General features: G+C 33.9%; 1 protein-coding gene across 2 annotated transcripts in view; it reads left to right on the top strand.

Annotated features, from left to right (window-relative positions):
- The window catches only part of LOC106884468 (neuronal acetylcholine receptor subunit alpha-10), a 215,093-nt gene that overhangs the window by 119,143 nt on the left and 73,378 nt on the right, over nucleotides 1–22,572 (top strand). For both annotated transcript variants that reach the window (XM_089361246.1, XM_089361247.1), the window contains exon 2: nucleotides 6,185–6,247. In XM_089361246.1, the coding sequence (XP_089217372.1) occupies nucleotides 6,185–6,247 (63 nt within the window). The remainder of the gene's footprint in view (nucleotides 1–6,184; nucleotides 6,248–22,572) is intronic.

Raw genomic sequence — 22,572 nt, 5'->3', positions numbered from 1 at the left:
GCTATCGTATAACGGTTCTACGTCTCAATACCTGAGGCCTTGTATTTCATTTTTGATGTCTGTTTGAAGAAAACTGTTCTCACTAATGCTTCGAAGTCAACTTCATCTTAATCCAGCATCATGTGTTCGTTAGTTTGTCCAAAGCAGAGATAATCGTCCTCACGAAATCCGTTGAAAAGTATTTATTGATACTGAACTGATATATAATGAAATTAGATAATGTGTAATTTTAACTGAGATTTCCGATATGAAATATTTAAAATTGTAAGATACGCTGTGGTGTCTGGTATTCCTTAATGTTGGTAGGTTTTAATTCAGTGATAGAAGCAACCTATATATACAGGGGTTGAACAAAATAATGGAAAAACCTTAAACTTTCAAACAAATGTATTTTAATATAGGGTAGGACCGCCTTTGGTAGTAATTACAGCTTGACTTCTACGAGGTATGGAATGGTACAAAGTTTCAATTGTTTCCAAAGGAATTTGTATCCATTCTTCAGCTAAAACAATCTCTAGTTCTTGCCAGATTGCCGCAGTATAGCCTATTTAATAGTAAAGAAATAATAATGATTTCTATAAGATTTGGTCCATAACAGAATTAACATTCAACTTATCCCAGAGAGTAGGAACATCACTAAAAAATCCAGTGGACACTATTTTTCTCATAACCTGAGGTAATTGCATCATATACAGAATTTCAGATTTCTCACTGCTGAGGTTCCTTCCTGTTCGATTAATGTACTGGCACTGTTCCAAACTAATCAGGTATTTACTAATGACTTCATCATTTTCGCAGTATGTATCTTCAGTCTTGGTACATTCTGGCTTTCCGCCTGACCTACAGACAAGTTGTAAACGAAAATAGAAAGCCAAAAATCGAAATACATTCGTGTTTCCCCTTTGAAGAAGAGGACATGTGTCCTCTAAGAGGAATGTAGAGTGTATCTGATGCACTTAGCAGACAGTTAGGAAACAACTGTACTGATTGTTCATTTCACTTCTCTGTAATTGCTTGTTTTGTATTTTTTAATTCTTATTAACCACTGGGAGAAAAAAAAAAACGTCATTAGAAATGTCGCTAGATTACCGGTATTCATTGCAGTTGGAAAAAACAACATCAATTAGACACACACACACACACACACACACACACACACACACACACATATATATATATATAATTTACTAATAAAGTTTCTGCGATGTCCAATGCTGTCAGGAACTATAATAATAACGCACACAAACACATTCACACACGGACACACACACACACACGGACACACTCACACACACACACGCACACACACATGTATGCGTTTATGTATGTGTCTTTTACTCTTTTACTTATTTCAGTCATTTGACTGCGGCCATGCTGGTGCAAATCGACCCCATGAATTGTTCTTTGTGAACCTAATTCTTATCGTATCGGTATCTTGAAACCGCTTGAATACTCCGAAAGTTGCTCGAAAAATAAGGGGTGTTACCTTAGTTCACTGGTAGTGAACAGCTGACACTGTAGTACATCTCCAGCGTTAGAAGCTGTGCAAAGGTAATAATTATAATGATAAAAATAATAGTAACTACACTTGGTAATTATTTGCTGTCTTTTTTTACTTGACTTAAGAATTTATTTCAACTTTCTTTTTGAGGAATAGAAATAAATATAGAACTCGGTACGCATTCCTTAAATTTGTGTCTGGAAGCTCTCATGTATTCGTAGAAATTTGGATTTTTCGCTCTATTCTGGCCGATGTACGATTACTGAATCAGTGCCAGCCGAAACTGATGTATAAGTATTTATTTAGGAAAAGGATTAACAGAAGGATTAACAGAAGGATTAACAGAAGGTCCATCATTGTTGTGGTTCTATTTCGGTACATTGCGAGATTATATACATATATATATATATATATATATATATATATATATATATATATATATATATATACATAAGTATGTGTGTATATGTGTGTGTGTGCGTGTGTCTGTATCTGTGTGTGTATAAATATGTATGCATGTATACGTTTCTAATGCTTATATTTACGTGTAGATGTGTATGGATTATTTACATAAATAGAAAGTTTTCTGCCTTATATATTCCATTAAATACACAACTGTGTTCCATTAACCAATAATTCATATATACGTCAGTTTTTTTCCGAATTTGAGGATTAATTTTCATTTGAACTTCGTGTTTTTTTTTTGTTGAAAGTCTGTAGATAAAGTTTCCCATGTCCATTTTATGCATGTTTCAATCCAAAAAGCATTTTGTTGATACATACATACATACATACATACATACATACGTACATATATACATTCATTACATTACTTACATACCTACACACACACACACACACACACACATATATATATATATATAAACGTTAGGGAACTTTAAGATATTTATATATTTATCAATCACTTTGTAGAATACAGAGCCCTGCACTAGTTTTGCCATTGTTTCTTAGTGTTTGCAGTTTTATGTTTTCCTTTCAAGTGAGTGTATTCTGAAACTAATCTCCAAATTTCGTCTTCGAAACTTTCAGAAAATAGCAGAGAAGACTTAAATTTAGAGTTAAACCTTGACCATCACAAAATGCAGAAACACCCTCACCTCTCCCGCAGTGCTCCTGGTCGTCTGCGTATAATTCCTATTTGTATTGTTTCTATTTTCATTGAAACAGTTTGAGCATTTAAGCATTTGAGTATTAACCATGTGCTATATGTTTGGATAATTAAGGTTTCCCGTACACAATCACAAAGGAGTGACGCAAGTAATGAGCGTTCAAAACTTATTTTAAAAATCGACAAAATTCTTGAAACTGGATTTATAACAAGGTAGTTATAAAACAGAAGCAGCAGCGCTAGTATAATAAGCCTCATCGGCCACACATTCAGTCACGGTTGTGTATTTTCAGCTCCAGATTTGTGATGGTTCAACAGATCTGTGGTTAAAAATGTTTCAGCTACAAATATTCATTTCTTTTGTTTTTAGTCATGGTGTATCTAGGATTAAATCATGGAATCTTTTCTTCCTACTTTTACTGAACTGCACCTTATTTCAGAGAAACTTAGCTTCTGTCTCTAACTCATCGAGAAACTTCATTATGGCTTCAACATCTCAAAGCAGTTTAAGCAGCATATATGTCGTCTTAAATCATATTTCTAACTAAACAAATTAAAACGACATCAAATTAAGTTGAGTGGGCGTACTTCATCTCAGTAAATTTCTATTGAAATATTACGTAATTCTTCTTCGCAGTTCAGATAAGTGGCTCTAAAATGTAATAGCCTAAGGGATATCTAAGCCGGATTCAGATTTAAAATTATATAAGATACAACTTTAGACAATCCATACCTCTTCAGCATTTTGTAGTATTCATAAGATTCATATACACAAGTATCGTTAATAAAACGAGGCACGCAAATAGCTTTATATATCTTCCTTAATGTTAAACGGTAAGGTAATATTTTGACTATTGTATAATTGTTTTATTTGAGATCCCATATAGCACCCAGTTAAATACTGGTTAAGAAATTCATATAAATGATGCAAACAAGAATCTAGATTATGTCCAAATTAGTGACCGGCTGAACGGCTCAAAATACAAATTCTAAAAAATCTTATAATCAGGAAGAAAATTAGATTTCAAGAATCCTTATTTAGCCAGACGCTTTAAAGAACCTCCGGTTGGTCAGAAAGTGGAGTAACGTAACTTGTAAAAGGAGCCTGAATCTCTGCAAAAGTCAGCGCTCCGATAAGAGCATCTAGAGTGTCATATGTTGTGTGAAGTTAAATGAAACTAAAAACAAAAAGAAACTATACGAAACACCAGGTCACAAAAACATGCCTCATTTCAGGAATTTTCAGAATATCAAAAATATTTCTTTCAATACACCAGGAGTGTAGTCCATCAATACCTGCTGAGCAAATAAGGAAAATTATTGAACTTTAATGATACTTTATTATCACCATGGGAAAGTCAATGATGGAAGAGGGTTCAAATTTGTGGAACATGGCTATGGATACTGTGGGTAGAGAGATGCAACACCATGGAGTCGTGTGTGGATGTGGACACTAGAAACCCCAAAAATGTGATGAAGAGGAAATTTTTTCTGCGCGAATTGATAACTGATAGGCGATAGATATAGGATACGTATGTAGAAAGAAGAATTTTATATATATATGTGTGTATGTGTGTGTTTGTGAATGCATATATGCATGTGTATGTATATATATATATATATATATATATATATATATATATATATATATATATATATATACATATAAATAGATGGGCACATTGACACACGCATATATACATATATACATGTATATTTATGCACACATATACGCTTATATATGTAAATGCACATATACCATACAAACATGTATACGCGCGTAGACTAATGTATACATATGTAAATAAATCCATATGTACATGCATACGTACACACATACAAGCTTCATGAAGCAGGAAGAGACACAACTAAGGAGGTTACAGTTACACGTCATTAATTAAATTGCACAAATATGCAAAGCATAGGTGACCTTTATCATGTAATGTTAAGCACACGCACACACATATGCACGTATAGACAAATAAAAGAATATTTATGTATGCATATATATAACAAGAAAATATACGCATTGACAAGCAAAACTACATGGTTGCAAGCTAATAAACATACGTCTGGAGATAAATATATCCATACAAAGCTATAGTTCTACATATATAACTACTTAATTGATGTTTAAATTTCAATGAAAGTGTGTTCTTTTCTGTGTTAAAGATTGCTGTCTCACGCACGTATACGCACACCCACACACTCTCACTGCATAGAAGAGGAATTTAAAATAACAAACAAAATACATTGTACTGAGAGACAGCTGAAACAAGCAAATTAGATTTCTTTAGTGAAGACGCGAGCAGTTAACGAAAATAAACAAAATTTCCCATTACATTTTGAAGAAAGCACGTCAGAACGAAAATATTTTGTTCTGGAAATCTCGAGCTTAACGGAAAAATTGTAAACTGTACGAATGTGATTCGTGTCGATTTTCTATATAAGAACACAAACGACTTACAAATGAACAGTCGTCACCTATACATTATTTATGGAAGCAGACGATTAGAAAGAAACGCAGTTTAAATATATGTTATTGTACAGAGCTCGGTAAGTAGAGTGTAAACATTACTGTCTCGACCCGCCAATACATTGGTATATACACACACACACACACACACATATATATATATATATATATTGCAAAGAAAAAATAACAGACAAACAAGTCATATACAATATTGTTACTGGAAGAAATTCAAATTCTTATCGCTGTTTCTGAGATATCCACGAGTATAGGATATTCCGTAATCAGAGAAAAAATAGCGAGAAAAATATGGAAAATGAGAATGGTATATATCAATAAGATGACAATATAGAGGAAGGGAGTAAAAGAATAAGGAGATGGAAAGAGAGAAGAAAAAAAAGGCATAAAAGTTCTTAGTTCAACTTTCCAAAGAAACCAAAGCATGACTCATTAGGTGTAATCCTGCTTAGATCCATGAGTATACGCAGGATTACACTTAAGGACTCATGCTCTGGTTTCTTCAGGAAGTTGAACTATGAATTTTATGCCTCTTTTTTCTTCTCTCTTTCCATCTCCATATTCTTTTATTCCCTTCCTCTATGCTGCCATCTTATTGATATATACCATTCTCATTTTCTATATTTTCCCCAGTTAGTCACTGATGAAGGAATAGCCCATACTCCAGGAAACAGCTGTAAGATTTGGAATTTCTTCCTGTAATAATATTGTATATGACTTGAGATGTTTGCCTTACCTTAATGTCTGACATCCTGTTTAACAATTGTATATCCGCGGCATCAGAAATCTACAATGGATCCATAACTACCATCTCAGCTATAACCTGGGAGCCCTAGTAATCCGTTACAGCTCTTACCTAGCGTACATCATCGTTTAGATCACCTGTGAATTAAACCCCCATACTTTGCATGTATACATATATAAATGAATGTGTGTATGCGCGTATGCGTGAGATAATCTGTGTATGTATGTATATATATATGCATGCACTCGTTTATGTACTTATGTATATATATATTCATATTTATTAAATTGTCATGATTTTCTTATATATTGCTGACAGATATCGCTACAGAAACAAATAACAATGAATCATATACGGCCACTATTCTGCGACGGACAGCAGGTAAGTTACACCTTGTCTATTCTTATTTCAAATATATAGGTTTTATACCATGTATAAGAGGTGAGATGAAATCAAAAAACAATATCCTCGTATGTGAAACTCAGTGACAATAAATCGCTGAAAATATGTCTACACACATAGATATGTGAGTGAATACGTATCATTTTGAATGGATGTATGTATGATATATATATACATATATATACGTATATATTTCAAAATGTAACCGCGTGAGTATCGTTGCCGATTTCTTTCCTGAACGTCTGATAATACAGTACTTGTACCACGTCCTCGAGTTATTGTTCTTTTTGTTGTTGTTCTTTGTTGGATTCACTATATATATATATATATATATATATATATATATATATATATATATATATATATATATATATATATATATATATATATATATATGGGTGTGCGTGTTTTGTGTGTATACTCATTCATATGTGCATATGATTACACACTGAAAATTATCTTCTATGTCTTACCGTCAGTTTTAACCCTCCGGCCCGCAGCGAAAAATCCAAGGAAGAACCTCACGGTTCGGAGACAGTAAATTAACACCCATTCATTTCATAATTTTAAATTGATAGACAGAACCGAAACTGATTAGAACGTATGCTACTGGTTTGTCTCTATAACATATTTATGAAAACATGAAGCAACGTCTTAAACATAGCTTACAAAGACTCAGCACGGTAACAACCCAGTTATTGTACTTTTCTCTCTGTTGGCAACTCTTTGATCTATTTATGAAATCAATGTAATCGATGGAAGCACAGGAAAATTATTTGATTGGAAAATATGTGTAATGTTTGTCGCGCATAGATTGGTTTTGATTTTGACGTTCTTATCTGAACGATGAAGACAATAAATATTTTCTAAAGCAAATACACAAATATTGATACTTGTTATAGAAAGGTGTATATAAGCATACACACACACCACGCTACATATATATGTCAATATATATGTATATGCGTTTATGTGTATACTCACACGCACACAAACGCGCGCATGTATATATATATATATATATATATATATATATATATATACTACATAAATAATATTTTTATAAACCAACTCGTTGTATACAGTGTATATATATATATATATATATATATATATATATATATATATATATATAAGTATATAAGTATACATATATATATATATATGTGTGTGTGTCTGTGTGTGTGTGTGTATGAAACCTAGTAGTAGTAGTAGTTGCAATTCAGCTCCGCTTTGGACTTTCTTGGTCTCACTGCCGTTCACGGCACTAAGTTCCCTAAACGTGACACCCTTTGCCGCCGCAGCTTCTTTTATTAGTTTTCTATTTGCTCGTTATTTTATTGGAACAGAGCAAACATCATCCACTTTCGCAGATACAAACAGACTTGGTTCAAACTGGAATTCCTTATTCTTGAGTCACAAATTCTCCAACGCAGATTTTCGAAGAGTTTAATGTATATTACAATTAGAGATTTGTCCCTAAGTTAACCACATTAAGTGGTGTACGTAGTGGAATCCGATCCTATCAAACGATTGGTATGAAATCCAAGCCAAAACCTCAATTAAAAGCATTCATGAGTGCAAAGTTTTTGAATAGCTTTGATTGAATTGCCCAGAAAACGGTATTCAACAGAAGAAATATATGTACTGTAACAAGCTATTAGTGTATCGCCTTGGTGATGCACAACTGGAACAAATGAACAAGACAAATGACACCATTAGGCGAAGATAGATATTATCTCTTAAGCAGAACAAAAAGTCCAAGTACAATTGCGCACACGTATGTATGTATGTATGTATGTATGTATGTATCTAAATGTATGTATATATAAGCTCTCAATTGTTATTTCATATGCGCGTGCATATCTATCTTACTCTATCGATCTATACGTATACACACACACACACACACACACACACACACACACACACACACACACACACACACATACACACACACACACACACACACATTAAGTTGTCCGGAAAGTTCTGAGCGTTTTTAATGTAAATCATTTAACTTGTCATTGAACACACCTGAAACGTAACACAGTTACAACCTTGCCGTTGGTTGAAGTGGTAGTGCATCTCTTCTTTATTCACGTTTCTCCAATCCACTCCGAAATAAATGGGTAACCATGCGACGGAATATTCTTTCGATCAGGTGAGAATGTTGCCCTAGTCGCATAGCCAGCGGGATGGCCACGTTCGAAAGCTAAAACTATGCAAAGTGCCTTGTGATAAGCAGTGTCTTGCATCATCTAATAATCTGGTCCGTCACATAATAAATACATAGATATATGTATATTTCATCTTGTTAAACCGTTAATCCCTACACATGTTTTTCTCTCTCCGGTTATTTCGTACACACACATACATACGTGTATATATATATATATATATGTATGTATGTATGTATATATACTGATTATATGTCTGTGCACACGTTTGAATGTGGTGTGTGCCAGAGGGTTTGCAAATCCAATGGGGGTCTTAAAAGACATGTTAGGATCCACAATGAGCAGAACTTACTTGCAGGTATTGGTAGTGCAAATCAGAGGTGCAATCTGTGTGGGTGTTTTTTCAAAACACTGTCTGGTTTAAAAAGCCACATCAGACGCCATGAAAGGGCTAAGGTGTAGGTGCAGGAGGTGGTCAAACTCTGTTTAAGGAGTAGACAACCACCATATATATATATGTTTATGTATATATGTATGTATATGTATGTATGTGTGTATGTGTGCGTGTACGCATATATACTGCATGCATATCGCGTTTTATATTTATGTACGCTATTATATTTATGTGACCGTCGTCGTTGCTGATCGTTAAAATCCCTTCGATCTGCAATACTTATAATCAATAAAGGTTACACTGTGCAAACGCAAGTGTATTGGATATCTATAGAAATGTTATACATTTCAGTGATTCTAACGAAATAGCTAGAGTGTATGTTCCAAAAATATAATTTCTAACATTATGAAACCATTCCATTATTTAATCAATATATTTAACGAAATTCCATGTACACACACAAACACACACAAACACACACATACATATATATATATATATACAAACATATGCATGTATAAGTATATATTTATATATATTTACATATATATATATATATATGCAAACAGAAAGAGAAAGAAAACAGATAGGTATATATATATATATATATATATATATATATATATGTTTATTTATTTATTTATTTATGGGTTTCAGCCAAGTGGCTGTGATCATGCTGGAGCACCACAGTGATTGTGTGTGTGTGTGTGTGTGTGTGTGTGTGTGTGTGTGTATGTGTGTATGCACGCTCAACATATGCATATATATGCATGTAACCATGTATATTCGTGCGTATGTATGTGTACGTATTATTAACCTACACTTATTTTTTGGGAATAAATTATGAATATATATATATATATATAAAACAATACATACATGTGTGTGTGCAAGTGTGTGTGCGTATGTATTCATGCTCACACGCGAGTACTCATATGTATATTTACCGTAATGAATTTTAAATATACATACGTGTACGCACACACACACACAGCGATATATATACGGGAATAATTTCTAAATATATATTAGAAAATGGTATAAATGTATTCAATAATAACATTTTTATTAATCTGGAACTTTCAATAAAATATCTAATAAGGCAGTGGAGGTATCGATCTTCGATTCGAGGAAACAGCTGCGTCTTTTTTACTCCATTTTCAAAATGTCATAGCATTCTCTGAAAGTCCATATTTTGGAAGCAGATTTTTAACGATAATTCAAATTATATTCGTTGAATTTATCAGAAAAAGACTATTTTTTTTCTTTCGTGAATTCTATTTATTTCATTTATATATTTTAAATTGTTGTCATTCTCTATGACTAGCGAGAATTGATATTTTCTTTTAATATATTATCTAAGGGCGAATGAAACGCCCAAAGTAATAGATTTTTCAGAATAAAGGAAATTTCTATCTAGAGTAACCCACACCCACTCTGCGGTGTATGTATATGTACAGATTCCATTACAGGATTTTACAGTAAACAGACTCATATTTAAACATTATTCTTTAGCATTTTGCGTATTTGATGTAATTCACTTTCTCCTATTGAAGTGTCTAGACTTCAGACGAAGCGATTCCTGTAAATCCTTCTCCCGTTCACTCTTTTCTAGACACTCCTTTCGCTTTCCGTTTACATGCTTATTTCGCCCAACACTCTGCGGCATCCCGAAATGAATATCGACCAGATAAACCTATACATGTATCTCAATTTACACGGTTATTTACACTTAGACGTTGCAACCATTCTTCCTCTCGCTTTTTCTGCCCCAATTCACCTATTTAAAATCTTAAAATAAGTAACTAGGAAACAGTATGTCATCATTGTATTTGTTGTTGCCGTTGTTGTTGGTGGTGGTGGTGGTCGTCGTCGTCGTGGAGGTGTGTAGCCTTAGCTCATACCTGTTGGATCATATGTATAATGAAAAATGTAGCAAAGCTGATTATTCGGATTTCGTTTCGCAGATTAACGAAATTCTTAGACCAATTGTTTATGATTCGGGGGACACGAAACGAGGATTCTACTTAGCAGACGGTGAGACGAGACAGAGAAACCCTCATTGAATCGTTTACAATAATAATTATTTTCCATAATATTGTCTGATACCGCTGTGTTGAACCTTGCATTTAGTTAAAAAAAAAAAACCTTTGGACATGGCTTCTATAGCAGGACTCCCAAATATAGAATCCCTTTTCTTTCAACAATCACCAAACTAAAGCAAAAATGTGGATTTGAGTTAATACTCATTTTTCTATATCTTTGATAATCTACGGATTATCAAAGACAAACAACCCAAGAAAAAGAGCTGGACTAGTTGAGACTTTCTCACAAGAACTGACCATTGGTATCATCTCATTGGTATCATCGAACTACAGTAAGCAGGCAACAATACCGCCAGTTCCTATACTCGTGTAGATACGACAATAAATGGTTAACTAGTTTAAAACCATACACAGTCACTTTAATTAGGAGAACGGAAGTGCATGCAGAACCTGATTCAAGGACAATTATTCAAACTTTAAGCTGTACCATCTCGATCTACCTTCTGAAACAGGTACATCTCTTCCTTTTCCTTGGAAGACTTCTCTCCATGCAATGCGATTCCGATAAATGTCAACTGTTATTTGTTCTACTTTGACTGCATACTTAATTCTCACTTTCGTATCTGATGGAACACTTAGGAAAATTTTACTGAGTGACATCTGAAATTTTTCGAAAGGCAAACAGAGGCGTCAGTACGACACAAGTCAGCATAATGAAGAGTTATTTCCATCTTGTAATATATATTCCGTCCGGCTTTTCGTAAGTGGCTTCCACACAAACGGAGACGCATTTTCAAGGTGTACAAATGGTGGACATTGTGGAACGCAGTTTGTTTGGTTTAGTTATTTATTTCACAACTTAGAACTACCTCGCAGTTTCTGGTAAAAGAAATGAAAAATCAATATAATTCAATGCAAGATATCGAAGAGAACTTATAAAATAAAATAAAGACTGCACCTGAAATGGTTTCAGAGAATATGACAATTTGAATAGAATAAAATAAAAAGAAATCAAAAGCAGACGACATACAAACCTGCTGGCAGCCATTACGGCATAGTGCATAGAATTATTTAAACCTCACGTAGCGCAATGGCTGCAGCATTCATTCATATCTTAGGCTTTTTTCCTTTTACTTGAATGACAATTATTTTCCGTTAATAATGGGAAATATCTGGATGGATAAAAGACATGTTGGCTCCAATACGGTCTCTTTATAATTCACATTTAACTTTGAGGACTGAAGTTTGTCAAATATACTTCAGAACAGAATGTTTCTATCGATTGAAAATGTTTGGCCTGAACCTTAACGAAAATAGAAGTTACGTAAACTATTTGGTCCTAATATATGACCGTATTTATATTAACGTGGGAGAAGTGAACCTGTAAGCGATCATAAACCAGGGGAAAAGTAGATAACAAAGGAGATATATTGCAATACAAACTTGTTTACTTCTGACAGCAGGCTGCTGTCCGCTCTCACAGAAGCTATGAGAACAGTCAATACCGAGTGTTCTGAGAAGTACAACAACGACTCCAGGAGCTTCAACAAAACCTACGGTAAAGTGAAATAATAATAATAATTATTATTATTATGATGATGATGATGATAATGATAATAATAATAATAATAATAATAATAATAATAATAATTATAATTATAATAATAATAATAATAATACGCCTAGCCGACCACCCCTACACGCAAAATATACAGGGGTGTAATTGTACATATAATGACAACGTTAGAGATAGCTTCTTAGCTTCATCATTTGTGGTTGAAAACAGGAATCTAGGATGTACACACATACACACATACACACACAACACACACACACATACACACACACACACACACACACATTCATGCGTGCATAGGAATGTGCCTATAAGTATATGTAGGAAACTGTAAATGAGCACGTAATGCGTGTATCTGTTTTTCTCGCTTTCTCTTACACACACACACACACACACACATACACACACACACACACACAAACACATATATATAGCCGAATGCGTGTTGGCATATTTGAGTGTGTGAATTTTTGTGACTAAGTATAAGCGAGTCTAAATTCGCTTATGAACTCATACATACATGTCTGTCTATCTGTCTATCTATCTATCTATCTATCTATCTATCTATTTATCTATCTATCTATCCATTTCTCTTTATGTATGTATGTATGTATATGTATGTATATATATATATAATATATATATATATATATATATATATATATATATATATATATATATATATATATATATATGTATATATATATGTATGTATATATATATATATAAATATATATATATATATATATATATATATATATGCATGTATGTATGCATGTATTTATGTATGTATGTATCTATATATAAACACACACACACACACACACACACACACACACACACACACACGCACACGCTTGTTATGCGCCTGACAATATCCCACCCAATACTGTTGACAATTCGAACATTGTATCCGTTTATAATTCCATTTTACGCACCTGCCCATCTGCTCCAATCCCGGAGATCATGAAATGATGCCGGCTTAATTTCGTAATTGAAACACACAATGACACGTTGGTGCAGAAATAAGAAACTATTATTTCGGATATTAATCCATTACTTTATTCCAAGCTATCGACCTGTTTTCCATGTTCAGTCTTGTCTATTGTTTCGTGTGTGTATGATGTTTTAGATTCACAAAACATGCTTCCGGCTATATTAGTTCCACTTTTGATTTACAGTTCGAATTCGGAGACAATTAAACATTTGTTGTGTGTGAATAAAGAATGAACAGAATGCGAACCGCCCTACATATCTTCTCCGCCCGCTCCAACACGATTTCCCATCGAAAATTGCCTATTTTTGTATGTAACTATTTGAAATCAATATCGTTTTCAAATATAGAATAGAACTGATCCAGGATAACTGTAGAAGAATTGAAGAATTATCAATTGGTAGATTGTTTGAAAAGTGGAATAGATTCCAGCAAGAAATTAAATAAAAAAATTCTGCTCTTCCCCCCCCCCTTTCCTTCTCTCCTCCCTACTTCCCCCTCTTTCTCTGTCTTTATATCATTCTCACTGGCACTTTATTTCGTTTAGTTGTGAAGGAAATAATAGGGGTTTTTTTTCGTTCTTATAAAAGAGACGAAATTCTCCTTTTCAGTGTGTAACAGAGTTTTACTTATTTCTGTGGTCATTTATTTTTATGATTCAATGAAAAGTTATCTTCTTGAAGCAACATCTAGATTATTGATTAGTAACAGTTGATAGAATATATTACAGTAAAATGTGTAAAAAAGATGCATCTGAACATATCTTGTTTCATGTGTGACGTAATGCCTTTTCAGTAGAATGTGCAGCAAATATATTCCTTTGCTTGCTTCATGTGCGAAGAGACACCTACCAGGAAAATGTAAGTCTTTTGGTCTATTCGTGACATAACAGTAATTAGTAGAACGTGCAACATTTGCACACATTTTGTTCTATGTGTGACGTAACAGCTTTTAGTAGAAGGTGCGACAAAGAGGAATTCACACTTCTCTTCTCTTAAGAGTGATGTAACATTCTACTATTTTATTGATCCTCTTCCTAACAAATCTAACGACCTTCAACTGATGAAATTATTCTTTCGCAGTATAGAAAGATCTGTCTTTGGAAAGAAAATACCGTCAATTTCTTACCGAATTTTGAACACATAAACAAGACAACAAAGCTATTTTTACAGTTTTACAGGCCCATGTACGAAGACAGCCCATATATTTTTCACTATAGCCTCCATAATCGTATTCGTCTACGGCAAGTAAATAATTTCTTTCCCAGCTTCTTTATATTCTGGATATTCACCTGTTTCATCCGTACAAGTTGCTCAAACGAACACAACCCTGTTTCGATACCTTGTTGCTGTAGATTTATTTAAGTTACATCATATAATTGGAGAAAGAATGAATATTAAACCTTTTTACGCTTAATATTTTCTTCAACCAAATCCTTCCTTTTATTCACTGCCATTTAACAACAAATATCTAGATATTTTTCGTGAACACTTCACGTGTGTATATAATGACAATGGGAACAAAATGATGCTTACATAAACATGTCTCAAACTGTGAATTATAAATCTAACTGCCCTGCTTATTCTAGACGACGGGGGCCTGACTCGCCCTCTTTTTAACCCCCACCATCTGGTCCCTTAGATTTTTTTCTAAGCAGCTGAACTACGCCACTGTTTTATGAGGTTCTACCTCACCACTCCGAAAGGAATTGTAAACGCTGTGATGTCATGCTTCTCCTAACGTGAAAAAGACATAAAGAAATAAGAACAATAAAACAGAATTATCTTCTAAACAACAACGATTAATCAAAATTCTAAAATTTCCAGCCGTGTCTGGAATATTATTTTAATGGCAGAATTTAAATGCTGGTTCGTATTCGACTTTGTTTACGTCATTTATTCGTTTGAAAAACACATAAAACAACCAAATTAGAAATTTCTCTGCAAATTACAGGCTTTACGTTGATATAGGATTTTAAGAATTTCTATAATATTGCGCATAGGTCGCTAAAACAAGACATCTTTTCTGTTAACCAATCGCCTTGTTAACGAGCTTTCAATTCTTAGATCAAGCTATTTGTATTCACATATATTTTTATCTGCAACATTGATTAATGTTATAATTTTTTTTTTTGTTTTGGCTTTGCTTTCTATCAAGGTAAGAAGTGGTTCTGTTGATATCGTCATAGAGAAAGTGTGACGAAGCAAAAACTACCCTGTCTAATTACTCGCCCCAAACCTATGTCTAAGGCTAAAACGTTCTCAAATGCCCCAGTCAGCCTGTCATAAATAAGAATTTAATTCAATTCTTGGCGGTTTATGGGGGTCTCAAATCATTTAATCTCTTCAGACACCACATCTAGTTACTTCACATATACGAAGTGGAAATACCTCTTTTTTTCTTTTATTTATTTTGAATAATAATTATATGATTGTTTTTGATATTTATTACATGGCTGGCGGCGAATTGGCTGAATTTACGGCGCTGGGCAAAATTGTGTCATTTCGTCCGTCCGTATGTTCTGAGTTCAAATTCCACCGAAGTCGACTTTGCCTTTCATCCTTTACAGGTTGTTAAAGTAAGTTGAGCACGAGGGTGATTTAACCGATATATCCCACTTCATCGAAACTGCTTGCCTTGTGCCAAAGTAGGAACCGAATATACTTTACATCGGCCTCAGTTCTTCGTTGACGCTGCACTTTGTCGACCAATGAACTATTTGAGTTGCTTGAATTAACATTTCTTTTTCTCTCCATCAATGAATTCCCGTTTCGAGTTCATGTTTATGACATCTCATGGATAAAATGTGTTTGAAAAGTTTCACCACCACCCAACACCCACTCCACCCACACGTACATACACGGGATGATAATGGAAAAAGAAACCAAAACTCTTGAGAAATCGGGTGCAGAAGACTGACACAAGAATTCTATGCTATTGAAAGTTGTTCCCTTTAAATTTATTCAAGATGGAATTCAGAAACAAATTTGTGATTGACATTGTTTTGATCATTATTCGTGTTCTGTTAAAAGTGATGACGGCATATATTAAAATACTTAACTCCCGAGGCGATTTCAACAAAGCACGAATATTTTAGACGAGACGAGAGCGAATAATTATTAAATGATGTTGCACATTTTCATTATGTTTTCTTCTTGTTTCTGACGTTCTTTTTACAATATTCTACTGATATTGATGCTGTTGGTGCAGTTGTCGTTTTATTTCTCTCATAAATTTAACACTTGTTAATGTTGGTGTTGAAATATATACAGTCAGTTCATTTTGTAAGACATACAATTCAACATTGCAACGGCAATAGGAGATTCTGAGTCCCATGCAGAGATTCTTCGCATAATTCTAAATTTTTATGTCTCTTTTTTTTTTTTGAGCTGTCAGTGAAAATGTTCGAAGTTATATGACGAACTCTGTACATCGCGAAATGAGTACTCGGTCGCTTAAAGCATGCAAACATACATACATACATACATACATACATACATACATACATACATACATATACACGGACAGGCAGACATGTACACACACACACACACATTTAGTCATACACTCACATTTATATAGTGGAGGGGAACACAAGATCTTATCAGGTGCAATTTCACTGTATATAAGTTGCATATTTAACCACTGAGAATGCTCAACGACTCAACATCTCAGTGTTATGATATTATGCCGGAAGGGTTCAATCCAATGCAAAGAATGCACATCAGGTATACCATCTTATATTACTGTAGAATATTTACTGCAAGTTACTGGAAATCCTTCTGCATATTTAGATAAGTGTTCACCTCATCAGCCGCTGTTGAACTAAATTCAAACAATATATTTGCTGATATCACAAATAGTTCATATATTAGTTAGCCAGAACTGCAGTATTTTCTTATTCATTCGAAAAATACTAAGAAATGCATTATAGTCTATGATTTAGCAAGTAAATCGTATTTTAATGCAAGATAGAGAAAACAACGGATATGTTATTTTCATATGTAGATGTACAGTTTTGTGTGTACGGTATATGTATCGTGTGCGTGCTCGTGTATTCTTTTATTCTTATTCCTGAAACATTCTTCAAAATGTTTAGTGAATTATATCATCTCAGGATCTTAGTCTTCTACTTATTTTATCGATTTAGCGAAGCGCTAAGTAGCTTATCTAAGTTACTTCCTCATATACAGTTGCTACCGGTTTTTTTTTCTGAAACCCAAATAGGAAAGTATCTAAGCATGCACACAGTCTTACATGTGTGTGTGTGTGTGTGTGTGTGTGTGTGTGTGTGTGTGTGTGTGTGTGCGTTGACGTGTATACGTGTGTATACTCACATACCCACAAATATGTACTTATACACACTTCGAGCGTATTAGCGACGTATTGTCTGAGGAGATAAATTTGCAGCACATCCCAGAGAAATATTTATCATTGAATAAAAAAAGTAAATAAATTCCAATTTAATACAACAAAATGCTAATGTAATACATTAAACGCCGTGTTTAATTCATTAAATGCAAATTCTTTGATGTTAAACTGTCGGAATATCGGCTGCCTTAGAAATTTATTGTTGAGTGTTAGACGAAACATCATTAATCCCCTGTGATATGAAGTCAGTTCGAGAATTCATTAAACAGAGTTGAACCGGAGATAGAAATTAAACTGCTTCCGTTAAGTGTTATAACGGACGAACGTATGAGCAGTTGTGTTACGTCATGCGTGTGTGGTTGCCTGTAATGGTGCAGCTAACGTTTCAAGACAATAGACAACATAAGTGCATGAAATAGCAGTAATGAATACGTGTAGGGGTGTATGTGCATGTATGTGTGTGTCTGTCTCTGCGTGTGTCTGTCGGTGACATACTGTAAGTATTGGTATGTAAACGCAACTATATAAGAAATATTAACTTCTATATTATTTTACAAAACAATTGTGTTTACGTTATGTTTATGTTTCTTTAACTACGTGTATAGGAACAACCCAATCATCTATTATTTAATTTTATAGGCGTTAAGGTATGTGTGTATATATATATGTGAGTGAGTGTGTGTGTGTGTGTATGTATATGTGTGTGTGTGTATAGATATATATATATATATGTAATGTGGCTGTGCATACATACATATATTCACACACAGGCACACAGACAAACACACACATATACTTGTCTATGTATGTTTATCTTTGTGTATATAAGTCAATTTTTATGGATTTTTAAAATGTTCACCAATAGAAATAAGGTAATTCAGTGACATTTTACTGTCCACTAAGCCGGGTATTTCTTTTATGAAGTCGTACACACACACACACTTACGCGCATTCACATCCACAGAGATACACTCACTCATACACACAAACACATAAATATGTGTGTATATATGTATATATATATGTTCGCTAGAACAGACTGAGAGAAATAGATATATATATATTCTTTTATGCGTTTACTTGACTGCGTCCATAATGGTGCACTGACTTCAGTCGAACAAATCCACCTCAGGATCTATTTCTCTCAGTCTGTTCTAGCGAACCGCTGGTTTACAGGAATGTAAACCCACCATTGTCAAGCGATGGTAGGGAGACAAAGACAGACATACAAATACATACAATCACACACACGCGCACACACACACACACACACATGTATACATCTCTGTCTATTTCCTCTTATTATTTTCTGTCAAAGAGCGTAGGCTCGTAACGTAAAAGACTTTTCCATTTTTCCTGAGCGTCAAACTAATACACCTTCTTGTTGTTCCTACACCTGTCTCCGTCTTTTGTCTTTCTGTAAATTTGAACTATATATATATATATATATATATATATATATATATATATATATATATATGAAAAATAATAATTAAGGTATCTAAAGGATTAATTGTTCATACAGCACTGTATGAACATTTAATGTGGTTCTCGAGTCAAGTTTTTGCTGCTACATTTATATACCCTTAATTATACTTTTAATAATAATTATTACCTATGAGGTTTTTATTCCCATGCTAGCCACTTAATATGATCGGTATTTTAAATAACGATCTTATCCTTATATATATATATATGAGAGAGAGAGAGAGAGAGAGAGAGAGAGAGAGAGACACTCATGTATACGCGCGCGAGTCGGAAGGAGAGAGAGAGAGAGAGAAAGAGAGAGAGAGAGAGAGAAGTTATTGTATCAGGTTATAGTTTAGTGCCCTGTTCACAAATTGCTTTCACTTTCATTAAATTAAGAACTCGCCGTAACTTCTGTCGAATGAAGCAACAATGTCTCCTTTTTATATAATTGTACTTAGTCTACTGAAACCATTATTGGATACTAAGTGAATATCATATATTCACTTAGTATCCAGTAGTATCCAGTAAGGGGAGAAAGTGAGACAGAGATGAATGTGTGTGTAAGAGAGAGAGAAGGGGTTATTTAATATGTGTGCCATTGCATTTCATTACTTCCGTTCTAAAAATAGAAAATATCTTAGATGGATTTTAATGCTGGAATATATTTATATATTTTACTTGTTTGTCCATAGTTCTGTTCATAGAAACTAAGCAATTCCCCGTAGAACATATTTCCCCCTCTTTTGAATATCTTTGTAGATTTTTTTTATTATTAGGTAATTCTATACATGCGGAAGCCAGAGAAAACACACACAATGTTTGGAGTTTCTCTTTGTACTTTTTGTTTTTATCTATTTTCTTGCTGGTTGTAAAGGTTTCTATCTACCTGCCAGTAAACCTGAAATAGTGAAGACCTAATTTGTATTCACGTTTATTTGTAGAAAAAGAAAATGCAAAGTGTGTTGTATTTGTGTTCTATTATGTCAGATGTGATAATGCATTAAAAGGACCCATAGTCAGACATCAGTTATACGAAAACCTGGACAAAGCACTTAACTTTTCTTGTTTTAATGGAGAACCCTTCTGCGTTGTGTTTAATTCCTACCGAAGTCGACATTAACCCTTTATCTTTCGGGAAACGATTAACCATTTGCGTGTCCCAAACATTTTCATAAATATATCCTAAATGTCCATATTTACTTGCAGATTTTGGTTAACCATTCTTTCATACGATCTGAGTAATGTGAAGGCGCATGACTCAGTGGTTTGAGCGTTGAGCTTACGATCGTGAGGTTGTGAGTCCGATTCCTGGACCGGGCTGCGTGTTGTGTTCTTGAGCAAGACACTTTATTTCACGTTGCTCCAGTTCACTCAGTTGTAGAAAAGAAATGAGTTGCGATGTCACATGTGCTAAGCTGTATCGGCCTCTTTGCCTTTCCCTGAAGAATCAGGACTGGTCTGGAGCCATAAAGAAAAGCAACATATTTGCCTTTCTATACCAGCCAGGCAAAGGAGCTTCTCGGACGTTACTCGACTAGCTAAAAATATTTGTCAAATTTCTCTCCAACGATAATTTTCTGTTAGAGAAAAATGATTAATTCATGCGATAACGCAGTCCTAGACGAATTACAGCTGAATGAAAAGGTGCACTGGTCAAAACTGGACTGGCTTTTAGGATAGTTTTTCTGACTAAGAGTTAAACCGCTGCCACCATGACTATCACCATCACCAGCAAGAACAACTACACCAACAACACCACTACACAAAAAATTACTATTGCTGTTATAGTAAAAAAATTCTTATAAGACTTTTTATTGTTAAAAAATATGAGATGAACCAATTAGGTTTCGATTCAACTTAGCTTCACCTTTCCTAATTACATATATAATATATTCATTTTATATACAAATGTCCTCTCTCAATGGTCAGTGATGATAAAGCCGAGCACTATTAGGTTCACCCCTTACAATGCATTGTAAGTTTTGAAAATTACATCTTATATTATATTCAGGTGAATTACTGGCTATTTGAATTGAATAAGTAAATCGTTTAAAATGAATAGGTAACACTCGAATTTTGAATTGAACAAGTGTTTAAAAATAAATAGCTAAATTTCGGATAAAAGCAATTATAAAAGAAGTAGATGTCGTGTCATCACTAGAAAAATTAATTACTTCTTTTTGTTGTCAAATTGAAGAGATTGAATATCGCAATGTAGAATAACGGCGAAATAGAATGCATTAAGTAAGCGTGAAGGCATAAATAAGATACGACAGGATGCTGAAGGAGACAAAAGCAAAATAGCGAAAAGATTAACATTGTGGAATTTATTGTAAGGGAATTCTATATAATTGTCTTATTAAAATTCTATTATAATTATATTATAAAGGCCGAGTGTAAGTAGATGTCAAATTAATGTCTATTGACATCGTTTCTGAATTAGATTGTATCCGAAGGAGACGTTAACAAAGAACAATTGATTGGTCGTCATAGAAAATATTAACTGTAGTATTTGCTCTACATACAGATAGTGTAAAAGCCAAGACGGTAAGGGTTGCAACGTTCATAGCTACATACTTAGAAATATATATTCACAGCGTAAATGACATGAAATATATTGTAGTTGCTTTCACAGAGACTAAACAACGTGTTTAAGTGTTTGTTAGGCAGATATAATGGCACCTAAACCATATTGAAAGTCATATAGAAACAAATGTCTTGTATTCAAAAATTGAAAAAAGTAAGCATTGGGAGAGTGGGGGGGCAAATCGATTACATGGAACCGAGAGCTCAAATGGTACTTATTTTATCGATTCCGAAAAGATGAAAGGGCAAAGCCGACCTTGGAAGCGTTAATGCGAACGAAATGCTGCTAAGATTCCTGCACGGCGCCGTTACAATTTTGCCCGCCTTATATAAAAGCAACTATATTGCTATGTAATATAGTAGAGTGGTCAGCTGTTCGTTGTTATGACATGGTCGAACGACTCGACCACGGAGAGATCCGCAGGAACACGAAAACCGGGTGGTCTTCTAAATAACCGGTATTCTATCTTCAATAATCAGGAGAATCATATTAAATACGAAAGAGAAGATTAGTTATTCTTTATCTCAAGAATTTCTAACTGAAGATATCCTACGTATTTTTCCTATAAATATAATTATGCAACGCCTAGTAGCAAATGAAACACATGTAACGGTGGTGAATATATAATACATTTCTCCAAAGGGAAGGTTACATTTACAGAACTCTATTTGAAATCGACTATTATAT

This window comes from Octopus bimaculoides, chromosome 12, assembly GCF_046866305.1.
Source record: "Octopus bimaculoides isolate indiv1 chromosome 12, ASM4686630v1, whole genome shotgun sequence".
NCBI lineage: Eukaryota > Metazoa > Mollusca > Cephalopoda > Octopoda > Octopodidae > Octopus > Octopus bimaculoides.
This window is presented reverse-complemented; position numbering and strand designations above follow the sequence as displayed.